The sequence below is a fragment of the Trichomonas vaginalis genome, chromosome I (genome assembly GCF_026262505.1).
Source record: "Trichomonas vaginalis G3 chromosome I, whole genome shotgun sequence".
NCBI classification, from domain to species: domain Eukaryota; phylum Parabasalia; order Trichomonadida; family Trichomonadidae; genus Trichomonas; species Trichomonas vaginalis.
In genome coordinates, this window is record NC_067203.1 from 6,921,906 (window position 1) to 6,936,095 (window position 14,190).

The 14,190-nt window shown below is 33.3% G+C and overlaps 7 protein-coding genes across 7 annotated transcripts, besides 4 other annotated features; 6 read left to right on the top strand and 1 right to left on the bottom strand.

Moving 5' to 3' along the window:
- Positions 1-803: part of a mobile genetic element that runs on past the window's edge.
- Positions 804-957: 154 nt separating this feature from the next.
- On the top strand, positions 958-1,140 carry TVAGG3_0942880 (uncharacterized protein; the record flags this gene model as incomplete). Its single annotated transcript, XM_001286686.2, has 1 exon — positions 958-1,140. The coding sequence occupies one exon, from the start codon at positions 958-960 to the stop codon at positions 1,138-1,140; it is 183 nt and encodes a 60-aa protein (XP_001286687.2).
- A 934-nt stretch (positions 1,141-2,074) lies between these two features.
- Positions 2,075-2,437, bottom strand: TVAGG3_0942890 (uncharacterized protein; the record flags this gene model as incomplete). Its single annotated transcript, XM_051252971.1, has 1 exon — positions 2,075-2,437. The coding sequence occupies one exon, from the start codon at positions 2,435-2,437 to the stop codon at positions 2,075-2,077; it is 363 nt and encodes a 120-aa protein (XP_051078545.1).
- A 2,879-nt stretch (positions 2,438-5,316) lies between these two features.
- TVAGG3_0942900 (spectrin binding) lies at positions 5,317-6,132 on the top strand (the record flags this gene model as incomplete). Its single annotated transcript, XM_001298543.1, has 1 exon — positions 5,317-6,132. The coding sequence occupies one exon, from the start codon at positions 5,317-5,319 to the stop codon at positions 6,130-6,132; it is 816 nt and encodes a 271-aa protein (XP_001298544.1).
- Positions 6,133-6,637: 505 nt separating this feature from the next.
- On the top strand, positions 6,638-7,378 carry TVAGG3_0942910 (phage tail repeat-like family; the record flags this gene model as incomplete). The annotated part of the gene is made up of 1 exon (XM_051252972.1): positions 6,638-7,378. A coding segment is annotated over one exon (741 nt), but the record flags the coding sequence as incomplete, so codon positions are not given.
- A 217-nt stretch (positions 7,379-7,595) lies between these two features.
- Positions 7,596-7,958, top strand: TVAGG3_0942920 (uncharacterized protein; the record flags this gene model as incomplete). The annotated part of the gene is made up of 1 exon (XM_051252973.1): positions 7,596-7,958. One exon carries the CDS (start codon positions 7,596-7,598, stop codon positions 7,956-7,958), a length of 363 nt encoding a protein of 120 aa, XP_051078547.1.
- Positions 7,959-7,976: 18 nt separating this feature from the next.
- TVAGG3_0942930 (serine threonine-protein phosphatase family) lies at positions 7,977-8,219 on the top strand (the record flags this gene model as incomplete). Its single annotated transcript, XM_051252974.1, has 1 exon — positions 7,977-8,219. One exon carries the CDS (start codon positions 7,977-7,979, stop codon positions 8,217-8,219), a length of 243 nt encoding a protein of 80 aa, XP_051078548.1.
- Positions 8,220-8,328: 109 nt separating this feature from the next.
- Positions 8,329-10,300: a mobile genetic element.
- Positions 10,301-11,727: 1,427 nt separating this feature from the next.
- Positions 11,728-13,249: a mobile genetic element.
- On the top strand, positions 12,630-13,022 carry TVAGG3_0942960 (phage tail repeat-like family; the record flags this gene model as incomplete). Its single annotated transcript, XM_051252975.1, has 1 exon — positions 12,630-13,022. The coding sequence occupies one exon, from the start codon at positions 12,630-12,632 to the stop codon at positions 13,020-13,022; it is 393 nt and encodes a 130-aa protein (XP_051078549.1).
- Positions 13,250-13,328: 79 nt separating the features above from the next.
- Positions 13,329-14,190: part of a mobile genetic element that runs on past the window's edge.

The window sequence follows — 14,190 nt, forward strand, 5'->3', positions numbered from 1 at the left end:
ATATCATTATACTATATATTAATATGAATTTTTATAGAAAAGCTTTATTTTTTTCTCAATTTTTAATTTCATTTCAGTCTCTAAACTTTCTTACTATGTAAAAACGTATTATTATAGTAATAAAATAAAATACATGTTTATTCGATCTCGTATTTCAAAAAAATAAAATTACTTATATAAAAAGATTCTCTTTAGTCAACTTTCTTTTTGAATCTCTAATAAGTTTTTACTGTTGCTTCTATATATTAAGTATTGATTCTTGTAGTAAAGAAAATCCGGAACGTTTATTTATTAGAATACTCGAACTTTGACTTACATATTACTAATTGTAATTATTTTCAAGAGCTATTTCTATTACTCCTACTTGTTCGGCTTAAAATCTGCTATATTGTTAAGATAAACTAAGTCTAAATTTTGAACCATTTTTTGAAGTTTAAAGTGTAATACATATCGATTTTTTATCCGAATTTAAGAATTGCTTCAAAGTTTTAGCGTGAAATCGTGCATTTTTTCTAATGAAATTGTTATTATAAGATAAGCAATCTGAGTTTTTTTGAATAATATGTCACTACACATGATAGAGCGTTACGTGCTGAAAAGTTACGCTTCGTTCTGAAAGTGGTAATGAAGTTTTATTAGAATTCATCAAAAAAACGTATGAAAATAATCGTATGTCAAAATGTGAGCACTTCTCAAAATTTGCTCACATTTTGACTATTTTTGTGAGATCTTCCTCACAATTTTTTGACAAACGTACAAAAAAGTGCCAAAATGTGAGCAAATGTGAGCAATTTTTATATCTCGTTTTAAGTCACCCCCTTTCAATGACTCAGATATCTTAGAATAGTTTGAAAAGTTTGTTGTGTTCTTATTTAGAGCTTGCATAATGAGTTGTCGGTTGTGTTGTATTTCTCTCATAGACGCTGTTTCATTTGACATTTTTATTATAGATAAAATATGCTTCCAATAGAAAAAGAAAATTCTAGAGTTGCTACAACTAAACCATTAGATGAACTTTTTACTAATGTCGGTCAAAAGTTTGAGACAGATACCGTAAAGCATGAAGGCTATCGTTTTGACTACCCATTAAGATGGTTAAGAGACCCATCCGTCACAAAGCTATTGGCTTTCGTAGAATGAAGTTCATTTCAGAAGCCATACATGGTTTCCCATTTACGGTCGGTTTTGAAGTTCGATACTATAACAAAGAAAAACGTATGTATGAGAAATTTGAACAGGGAAAACTTTTACAAGTTAATTTGCTTATAAACTTAGAAACAACTCTTCAAGCTTTTCAAGAAAAAAATAAACGATATCTATATTGAATATGCAAACCAGTTTAACATTGACGAAGGAGAATACCATCTCGATATTATTTATGACAGGAAAAATGCAACTGTTCAAATCAATAAAATAGAAGACCTTGGAGAAACGTTTATATTTCTACAAAATATAAACACTTGGCATGGTATAGATTTTTGAGGATGTTAAATCAGCCTGCAGAATATCCAGTACACCCGGACTATTATGAAGTCGAAAACCCTAATGGAACATATGAAAATATTTTCGACCCAGATGCTATTATTGTTCATGCTTCATTTTCTGGTGCGCAAAAACTCTTTTTTATGTCTGATGAATGACTTTTACGAAAAACCTACAAAGTTATATGAACCGCCGAGTGGAAGTATTTCAGACTTTCAAGTATGGTTTACTACAGATGGAAGAAAAAGAATAATTCCATTATACCATGCGTTTTACTTAGAACTTAGTTTCATATACAACTACTATCGAACGATAAAAATATAATTTTTTAATACGGTTGAGGTGTTGGATTTGGTTGCCAACTAGACTGTGGTGCAGGTTCAGGCTGTTGTATAACAGGAGCTTGCTCTTCTGGTTCAGGGTCTTTAAGGTATAATACCAACAAAACTGACCTACTCTTTTACCAATATTTTTGACACCGTTCCATACTCCTCTTCCGACAGATTTTATTACATTCCATATACCTCTTCCAACATTTCGAAAGAAGTTTCCAATACTACTGAAGAAACCCATTTTTACTAGTAGTAAAAATCTAATGTCCACCTAGTCTCTTACGTTTCCTGTTGAGTTCCATAGCATTCTTTAACTGGAGCTCATACATTCTGTTTCTCCTCTGGTAGAAAACATATTCTGGGTCAACTCCTGTGTTCGCGTCATCTGCATAAAGTTGTTTATATCCCACTTCAGGGTTTGTATAAAACTCTTTCCATCTCATATTTGCATACCATGGTGGCAAACCTAACGCAGCGTCATTTGACATGGCAGTTTGCATTTGTACATCTGTTGGCACTTGACCATAGTTTGCCATTGCAGTTTGTATTCTAACTTCATTTGGAATATTCTCTGGGTTTGGTTGTCCAGGTTGCTGTGCATTCGCTAAGTTCTGTGCGTCCATTTAATATTAGATAAAAATATCTCTTACGAGTACATATGCTGAATATTTGCAGGCATTAGTTCATCTTCATATTCTCTGTACTTTTCTGCCACGTCAAATAAATAAATGACACAATGGAAAAAACCTAAAACAAGTAGTCCTATTTCAAACCACATTTACTTACTATAAAATTTCTTTATTGTGACACTTTCTCCGGTTTATAGGACCTCTCTCATATTCTATCTTGTCATATATAAACTCATAGTATGTATGTCCTCTAACCATCTCATAACGGTTTCCAAACCACTTTTATCGGATGTAAAGTAAAAGCATGGATGGTTATGTATAACGTCTAAAGTTTCTAAAGAGTCTCTCAAAGTCCAGTCTACTTGGTATTGAAAATCCCATGTGTTATAGAACGGCGGGTCCACTATAAAGAAAACATTTTCCTTGTCTTTATATTTTCATACAACTCTGTCCAATGACATCTCACAAACTCTATACCCTCAATATATTTTTCTATGTCCTCTTTGAAAACATTTGTATAGTTAAGATATAAAACTTTTGACATAAGTGTTTCAATGTCATGAACTCTTATAGCACACTATATAATAGTCTAGCAGATATACTATTCCAGTCTATATATTCTGCTTTTTTCAAAACCTCTCTCACAATATTTTTCTTATCTAATGGTATACGTTCCATCTTACCTTATAGGTATCTTTTCTTTTAACTCTTTCAATATATTATTTGTGTCTGGAATATGTTTGAGACGGTCCATATAGTTGTCGAAGTCATTGCATATAATCTTGAGTCTGGGAATATTGTATGACATAAATGGGATATATAGAAACTTCCACCGAACAAATCTACAAATATTAGACATTCGGTAGTTTCTTAAGTTGTCTCAATATAATATCTTTACATCTACTCTTATTTCCAAAGAACGGTAACGGTGGTTTTGTAAAATTCATTCTCTATAATAATAATAAAATGTTTTTTACCCGAAAGTGGCAGAAAAGTGACAAAACATGAAAACATATATAATTGTTGAAAAGCGACACATTTATATAATGTTTTCGACCCAGAAGACTAACATTTTCCGAATAAAAACTTCATTTATACTAAACATCTTCGGGGCTAGAGGGCGCAACGCGCCTGGAAGCCCTCTGAATATAAACTTCATTTATACTAAACATCTTCAGGGCTAGAGGGCGCAACGCGCCTGGAAGCCCTCTGAATATAAACTTCATTTATACTAAACATCTTCAGGGCTAGAGGGCGCAACGCGCCTGGAAGCCCCACTACCTTTTTTGATTCCCAGACCAGAATAATTTCTAATTATAATTCGTAAAAATATATGTATATCTCATTATTACATCATTTAATATATTTTTAGTTAAATAGTCACTATTTTCACAATTTTTATTATTAATTACTGAACTAAACAGGTTTCAAATAGAAAGAGTATAAAAGATAAGTGTTTTTCTACATGTGTTTCGATAAGAATTATAATAATTGATGGTTTTTACAGCCAAATTTATTTTATTATTTAAATTTCAATGAAAAAAGATAAGAATTTTTTAATAAAAATTTTTATTAAGAATTTTTTTTTGTAAAATTGACACTGGGATGACGATAGGGATGGGATCTTATCCACCCCGTTCATTTGGGGAAATTGCAGATCTATATTCCTAAATCTTAGCCGTTAAGGCTGTTCTGAAAATATTTTTTTTTCGAAAAAATTCGAAAAAAATTCTTAAAATTCAAAAATTCCTTAATTCCTGAGGATTTTGGAAAAAAGTTTTTACATGAACATGTGTATATTATATGAAGTATATTGATAAGGTAAAAATCAAATTTTATTGCATATTCATCGAGAAAATAAACTAACGAATCCCTCAAAATTGAGAGGGTAATCCTCCTCCTCTCAAATAAACGTACATACGGGGGCACCCTTAACATGTTCAAGCCCTACTGCAACATGTACAAGTCATTGGTAGATAACCCACATACCGCCCCTGACGCCATCTGTAACTTTATTGTTGAAAATGAAATAAGACCAGAAATCGTTTACGAAATGTTTAGGTCCCTGACCAACCCGATGACTCTTGAGGATTTCACTAATCTCCTGATTGAGCTAATCGACCAAGAAGTCGTTAATTTCGAAACGATCAGTGATGACGATTCTTATCTCCATAAAGGCATCGCTAGCCATATCAATGGAGAAATATATGATCCTTATGAACTCAGAAACAAGGACCAGAACTTCCAGACCGAGTTTAACTACATTCTCGATGGCAATTTGACGAATTTCGTCGAAAACTTAAGAAGCGCCGAGATGTACGATCACCGCCTCTTCATGTTGGCAACTCTCTATGGAGCGGACTCTATCTTCGACTACTTCCTTACCAATGGCTACGAAGTCAACGATGATATTTTATCAGCGGCCATCATCAGCAAGAAAGAGGCCAATATTAGCAGGATCCTCCAGAGCATCAACGAAGTCCGTAGATTACCATCCGATAACTCATTCGATACCCCATTATACTACGCCGTTCGAATGAACAACACCGAAGTCTTCAATTTCCTTAGAGAGAACTTGCAACTCGATGTTGACTACTGGTACGTTGCTCAATCCATGAACTTCGAGTTGTTCTTCCAGGAATTATCCCAACATATGGATAATATTCAACTGTTCTTCAACGCGTCCTTCGGTTTCAAGCTCCCTGAACTTACAGAAAGCTTCATGGCCTTCCCTGGCATCGACTTCTACCAGGCAATTCCATTTGCCATCAGATCCACCAACCTCGAGCTCTTCAACCTTGTTTTCTCAAAGGTCCAAGAGATAGACAACTACGAAGGCAACCAAAACCTCTACCATTTGTGCGCCAAGTACAATGCGGAGAAGATCTTTAAGTATTTGGTCGAACACGAATACAAACTTGACAGTTTACAAGAAGAAGACAGTGAAGGAAACACTCCTCTTGCTTATGCAACACGTTACAACAGTTACAGAGTTATGTCAGTTTTCCTTGACATGGAAACTGATCCGAATACATCAGACATGTTTGGCCGAAACAATCTCTGTTTTACTTGACCACGGCGCAGAAATTGATGCAATAACCGATGAAGGAAGATCTCCTCTTCATGATGCAGTTCTTTGTGAAAGCCACAGATCAGTTAGAGTTCTTTTAGAAAGAGGAGCAGACAGATATATATTGGATAATGAGAATTATACTCCATTGTTTAGAGCACTTCAAATGCGTGATTTGTTTTCTGTCAATGAGTTATTGAAGAACTACAACAGGAAGTTACTCAATAACTCAATCATTGCTATTCCTCTTGAATATGATATTGATGATGATGACGAAACATCTGATGTAATTCACTGTTTGTGGAAATACGATTTCGATATAACTGTTCCTCTTCCTAACATGGAAACAGGTGTTGCTTTCGCTGTTAGAACAAACAAACCTAACTTGGCAAGGACATTCTTACAGTGCGGAAGTGATATCGATTTCATTTATCCTGATGGAAATTCACTTTTGCATTTGGCTATTTCAATGAATGCTCCTTATTTAGTCAATGTATTGATGGAACAATCTGCTGATATCGAGGTCCTAAACAAAGATGGAAAGAATCCATTAGAATTAGCTCTGGAACTCAATAATGAAAAGGTACTTTCTGTTTTACGCAAATTCGCTTCTTTATAAATAAATATGTTATTTTGTTTTTTGTTTGTTTAATAAATTAACGCATTTTAATGATATTGTAGTAAAAATCACCTACTAGTATATACGGATCTGAAATTTGAAAATCATGATTTCATTTCCACTTTTACATTTCGAAGAGTTACAGGCATGATCATTGATGTTATCTGTAACATCAATATGGCAATGATATCCCATAAACTAAGTTTAATTAAAGTTGAAAAAATTTAAATTCTTTTTTTGGGCGGCTGAAGGTCAGGTAAGTGGGGCTTCCAGGCGCGTTGCGCCCTCTAGCCCATAAGAAATTTTGCCCAAGACCCAAGAGGAGGACCGAACCCCAGCCGACCAGCCGGTGACAAAACCAAAACCGTTGTTATTTACATCATATGAATGGCGTCACTTTTTTAAATGTCACTTTTTGTGTCGCTTTTCACAAATTATATATGTTTTCATGTTTTGTCACTTTTCTGCCACTTTTCGGGTAAAAACATTTTTATTATTATAGAGAATGAATTTTACAAAACCACCGTTACCGTTCTTTGGAAATAAGAGTAGATGTAAAGATATTATATTGAGACAACTTAAGAAACTACCGAATGGTCTAATATTTGTAGATTTGTTCGGTGGAAGTTTCTATATATCCCATTTATGTCATACAATATTCCCAGACTCAAAGATTATATGCAATGACTTCGACAACTATATGGACCGTCTCAAACATATTCCAGACACAAATAATATATTGAAAGAGTTAAAAGAAAAGATACCTATAGGTAAGATGGAACGTATACCATTAGATAAGAAAAATATTGTGAGAGAGGTTTTGAAAAAAGCAGAATATATAGACTGGAATAGTATATCTGCTAGACTATTATATAGTGGTGCTATAAGAGTTCATGACATTGAAACACTTATGTCAAAAGTTTTATATCTTAACTATACAAATGTTTTCAAAGAGGACATAGAAAAATATATTGAGGGTATAGAGTTTGTGAGATGTCATTGGACAGAGTTGTATGAAAAATATAAAGACAAGGAAAATGTTTTCTTTATAGTGGACCCGCCGTTCTATAACACATGGGATTTTCAATACCAAGTAGACTGGACTTTGAGAGACTCTTTAGAAACTTTAGACGTTATACATAACCATCCATGCTTTTACTTTACATCCGATAAAAGTGGTTTGGAAACCGTTATGAGATGGTTAGAGGACATACATGACTATGAGTTTAGATACGATAAGATAGAATATGAGAGAGGTCCTATAAACCGGAGAAAGTGTCACAATAAAGAAATTTTATTAGTAAGTAAATGTGGTTTGAAATAGGACTACTTGTTTTAGGTTTTTTCCATTGTGTCATTTATTTATTTGACGTGGCAGAAAAGTACAGAGAATATGAAGATGAACCAATGCCTGCAAATATTCAGCATATGTACTCGTAAGAGATATTTTTATCTAATATTAAATGGACGCACAGAACTTAGCGAATGCACAGCAACCTGGACAACCAAACCCAGAGAATATTCCAAATGAAGTTAGAATACAAACTGCAATGGCAAACTATGGTCAAGTGCCAACAGATGTACAAATGCAAACTGCCATGTCAAATGACGCTGCGTTAGGTTTGCCACCATGGTATGCAAATATGAGATGGAAAGAGTTTTATACAAACCCTGAAGTGGGATATAAACAACTTTATGCAGATGACGCGAACACAGGAGTTGACCCAGAATATGTTTTCTACCAGAGGAGAAACAGAATGTATGAGCTCCAGTTAAAGAATGCTATGGAACTCAACAGGAAACGTAAGAGACTAGGTGGACATTAGATTTTTACTACTAGTAAAATGGGTTTCTTCAGTAGTATTGGAAACTTCTTTCGAAATGTTGGAAGAGGTATATGGAATGTAATAAAATCTGTCGGAAGAGGAGTATGGAACGGTGTCAAAAATATTGGTAAAAGAGTAGGTCAGTTTGTTGGTATTATACCTAAAGACCCTGAACCAGAAGAGCAAGCTCCTGTTATACAACAGCCTGAACCTGCACCACAGTCTAGTTGGCAACCAAATCCAACACCTCAACCGTATTAAAAAATTATATTTTTATCGTTCGATAGTAGTTGTATATGAAACTAAGTTCTAAGTAAAACGCATGGTATAATGGAATTATTCTTTTTCTTCCATCTGTAGTAAACCATACGAGTATATAAGAATTTCCGAAAAAGTGACACTCAAAAAGTGACACTTTCAGTAGGGAGTAACACTTAAAAGTGACAATTTAAAATTCACAATAAATAAAAATAATAAATTTTTTAGTCTATTAAATTATTCTTTTCTTTGAAATCCTCTAAAAATTCTTCGAAATGTTCTAAAATATAATCTAGAGAATTATAACAAAATTCATTAATTTCTAACATATACGTATCTAACAATTCATTTGGAATTTCAAACGATCTTAAATATGTAATTGAATTTTGTATCTTCTCATTTATTTGAGAAAGTTTTTCTTCAGCATTTTCCAATAAAAATCTTAATGGATTCAAATTGGCTTCTTGATTCTGAACAAAATTTAATACTTGGTATAAACGTGATTGAACTTCTCTTTTCAATTTTGTTTTATAATCTGTCAATCGAGGCTCGCGAATTCTAATTGAAGGAATAAAACCTGTTTGAAGTAAATCGTTTTTAATACGATAAAAGTAATTGGGTGCAACTTCTTCTAAAAGATTTTTGACAAAAACATCAATTCTTTGATTTTTAACGCAGCCAAAATCGTGATATTTTATCTTTTTAAATAAAGATTCAGAAACGTTATTCACAACGGTTAATTCATTTGGTCTGGCAGCGGCTATCCACATCATAGCCAACAATTCCTTATACAAAATTCAAAAACTTGGGTGCAATCAGAACTGATTGCACCCAAGTTTTTGAACTTTCTAGAGGGAATTAAAGGGTGAGAGATTTATAGTCTATCTATATATCTCCCACCCTCTAATTCCCTCCCTGACAGCGGGAAATTTTGTCTGAATGTTAAACTATTCAGACAAAGTTTCCCACTGTTTGCGAAGGAATTGTTGGCTATGATGTACTGATTCATGATCAGTACATCATAGCCAACAATTCCTTATATAAAGTTCAAAAACTTGGGTGCAATCAGTTCTGATTGCACCCAAGTTTTTGAACTTTCTTGAGGGAATGGAAGAGTAAGAGGTATACATTATGAATATATACCTCTTACCCTTCCATTCCCTCTCTGACAGCGGGAAACTTTGTCTGAATGTTAAACTATTCAGACAAAGTTTCCCGCTGTCAGCGAAAGAATTGTTCCATCTGGTGCATAGAGTGTGAATCTATGCACCAAATGGAGCAAGTCCCTCGCGAAATTGCCCAAACTTGCGTCGCATTTCAAAGATTGCGACCCAAATTTTGGCGATTTCTAGTAGAGATGGAGTATTTTGAGTCACTGACCTATATGCAGTGGCTCAAAGGGCTCCATCTCTACTTTGAAGCAAGGAAACTTTCCTCGAAATTTTGATAATTTGAAGAAAGTTTTCAAGCAATTAACAAAGGATTACTCGCTATGAGGTAAAAATTCTAGATTTTCACCTCATAGCGAGAGCTTCCCTTTCATTGCTTGAAAACTTTCCCCAGCTTCAAAATTGGGGAAAGGGCTGTAAAGTCGACTCCGATACCAGCAGGTACCAGAGTATTTAAAAGAGAAGCCCTCGTACGAGTTTCTATAAAGACCTTCTCATTCAAGAAGATCTTAATAGAAAATTGTACGAGGGCATTGGAAACTCGCGTCTGGTACATGTTGGTACCAGAGTGTTTGAGATTTGAAGACTCTGGTACTAACATGTACCAGAATTTATGATGAATTTAAGATGGACCATTATAAAATGGTAGCGGTTTGTTTCAAAAAAATTTAGATGAGATTTGCATAGATATAGATTATATGATTTATACATATGAAAAATAATATATAAAAATATAATTTTGAGATAATTATGTAAATAATATTTTAAATATTTGAATTTGAGGTATAATTTTATAGTAAAATATATTATAAAGAGTATTTATATAAATATTGTAAAATAATATAAGTAATAAAAATTGAGACCCCCTCCCTGTTTTTGATGTTTTGTCACTTTTTCGGTAATTCTTATTGTTTCGTTCGATAGTAGTTGTATATGAAACTAAGTTCTAAGTAAAACGCATGGTATAATGGAATTATTCTTTTTCTTCCATCTGTAGTAAACCATACTTGAAAGTCTGAAATACTTCCACTCGGCGGTTCATATAACTTTGTAGGTTTTTCGTAAAAGTCATTCATCAGACATAAAAAAGAGTTTTGCGCACCAGAAAATGAAGCATGAACAATAATAGCATCTGGGTCGAAAATATTTTCATATGTTCCATTAGGGTTTTCGACTTCATAATAGTCCGGGTGTACTGGATATGCTGCAGGCTGATTTAACATCCTCATAAATCTATACCATGCCAAGTTGTTATATTTTGTAGAAATATAAACGTTTTCTCCAAGGTCTTCTATTTTATTGATTTGAACAGTTGCATTTTTCCTGTCATAAATAATATCGAGATGGTATTCTCCTTCGTCAATGTTAAACTGGTTTGCATATTCAATATAGATATCGTTTATTTTTTCTTGAAAAGCTTGAAGAGTTGTTTCTAAGTTTATAAGCAAATTAACTTGTAAAAGTTTTCCCTGTTCAAATTTCTCATACATACGTTTTTCTTTGTTATAGTATCGAACTTCAAAACCGACCGTAAATGGGAAACCATGTATGGCTTCTGAAATGAACTTCATTCTACGAAAGCCAATAGCTTTTGTGACAGATGGGTCTCTTAACCATCTTAATGGGTAGTCAAAACGATAGCCTTCATGCTTTACGGTATCTGTCTCAAACTTTTGACCGACATTAGTAAAAAGTTCATCTAATGGTTTAGTTGTAGCAACTCTAGAATTTTCTTTTTCTATTGGAAGCATATTTTATCTATAATAAAAATGTCAAATGAAACAGCGTCTATGAGAGAAATACAACACAACCGACAACTCATTATGCAAGCTCTAAATAAGAACACAACAAACTTTTCAAAACTATTCTAAGATATCTGAGTCATTGAAAGGGGGTGACTTAAAACTGACAATAAACCCAATGACAGATGAGTTTCTATTTCAAGACAATAAGAACAATACTGTCTGTATAAATCCAACAAAAGGAACTTTAAACGAGAAACCTATAAATGAACTTCTTTTGAAAGCAGATGTTGACAACAAAGCTGACAAAGAATATGTAGACGATGCAATAGCAAAAGAAGAAGAAAGAGCTAACAATGCTTATGCAACAAAAGACATACTCATCCTGAACTAGCAGACAAAACATATGTTGACAATAAAATGTCAAGTGAAGTGACAAGAGCTGAAAACGAATATTCTAAAAAGACTCATATACATTATATTAACCAAATACCAAGTCTTAAGGAAACATTAGAGACAAAAGCAGATAAGACTCATACACATTCTATATCTGATATTACAAACTTACAAGAAACCTTAAACAGGAAAAGTGCCGTTGGACATACACATACCATTGCAAATATTACAAACTTACAAGAAACCTTAAACAGGAAAAGTGCCGTTGGACATACACATTCTATATCTGATATTACAAACTTACAAGAAACCTTAAACAGGAAAAGTGCCGTTGGACATACACATACCATTGCAAATATTACAAACTTACAAGAAACCTTAAACAGGAAAAGTGCCGTTGGACATACACATACATCTTCTGAAATAACAGACTTAAACGTTAGCCTTGAAAAGAAAGCAGATAAAACATATGTCAATGAAATATACCAAAGTTTGATAGGAACAAAAAATATTGAAACTATTGTTGGTGACTTTTCTGTCAATGAAGAAAATAAATATTTTAGATGGCAGTTGGTACAGTCCTTAGAAAATGGTACACGGTATAAACTCATTCCGAAAAATAACAATGAAATGTATGTAAGCTATAAAAAGAATGATGGTACACAAGTTAAAGTTCCATTAGACAACAACTGCTACTTAAACTTATATGGAGACGAACAAAAGAAATATTTAAGAGTTTATGAAATGGCAGATATGGCATTGCCTGACCCAGCTCCGGCACCACATTATTATGACTATGGAGATGACGACAGAACACCACATGTAGATGAACAAAAGCTAACATTATATTTGATTATTATAGATATAAAAGATATAATGCAATAGAAAAAACGAGAATAGTATATTATTATACAGATGACAGAAATAAATATTATAGTCAAGACTTTACCTACCCTGAAAACATAAGATTATATTATAAAAAATATTCTGACACAAACCAGAAGAAACCTGAAATAGTTGCACTATATTTTAAGTTCAAAAGAGACAATCCTATAATATCTCATATGTTTGATTTAATGAACCCAGTAGGTTCTATTTATACATCTATGGATGTGAGAGGTCCTCAAGTAATGTTTGGTGTTGGTGCATGGGAACAAATAGTCGACAGGTTTTTGTATTGTGCAAACTCTTCAAAGGAAACAGGTGGAAGTAAAACGATTTCAGGTGAAAATTTACCTGCACACAGTCATTACATAGATTTAAGTACATCTCAAGCAGGTTGGCATAAGCATAGATATTGGGATTGGTCAGGAATGACAAAAGGTAAAGGATATGATGTTAAAGACGACGTTAAGTTTGCTATAAATTGTTACTGGAGTGACACTCAGGGAGAAGGAAACCATACACATTTCGTTTCAGGATATACGCAAACAACGGGACAAAGTAAAGAATACATGCCACCTTACATGACAGTTTACGCATGGTATAGAATTGCTTAGTCGTCATTTTCAACTTCTTTAGCATATTCGTCAGGAGTTGTCTTATATTTGTTAGGAACTGTCTTTGAAAGTATACCACCTTGAACTTTGACAAGTTTGAAACGAGGTCTGACAATAGTAGTTTTATCTTCTGCTTGCAGTGTGTACATTTTGCCATGTTTGCCTAAAACTTCATAATATTCTCTTGTATACTTTCTTCTATTTTTACGAACACGAATGTGAGTACCTGTCGAGTTCCCATTGTTGTCATAGTCAATAGTATTTTCATATGGGTCGCGTTTAGGTAAGATAGATTACCTATCAAGTGTACGGAGGCACTGCGCGCCTTCTTACCCATTATATGTGAATCTGACACTTTACAAAACCGTTAACGTATATTTTACAACATGAACGCAAAAACTAACTTAACCTTAAATATTTACAAAGCCACCAACCATTTCACCTCACTAACGAACTCACTAATGAAAAAATAAACGTTCTCATAAATTTTCTTCTATATCTTCATCGTCAATGTTAACCCTATTGTAGTCATACTTGAAGTCATAAAGTTTCTCAAGTTTTGAAATGCATAGTCTTGTTAACTTACCTTCATCATCATAAGTTTTTATAAAACTACCATGACAATCTTTATACACAGTCAATGTATAATCTACTGGTCTAGGATGAAGTGTAAAGAACATGTTATACTCAGGAAGGAAGAATAAATGTTTAAATGTATGTTTGTTATATTTTTCGATTTGTATGAGTTGCTTTTGTTCTGTCATTTATATAAAATTAAAATAAAAAATAATTTTAAAAAATAAACTTAAAAATAAATGATATCACCACCCTCACACGTATGAAAACATAGCACAAAAATAAATTTAGGGTAGATGGGTATATCTAACCCGATTTCTAACCTCTTTTCTACCCTGTTGAATTCATTGCTTTATAACTCTCTTCCTTTCTCCAACTCTTCTAACTTCTTCTTAAGTTCAGCAATGTTGTCCTCATGAAGTTTAATCTTCCTTAATATACCTTCTCTATCTAATGGTTGCTTTATCTTTCTAAACTGAACTCTACCATCCTTCATAGTATGAATGTAAAAACCTTCTGGAATAGTTCCTGATTTAATGTATTCTACCAAAAACTTTTGTTTCATTGCTTCAGTGACTTTATTTGTCATTTC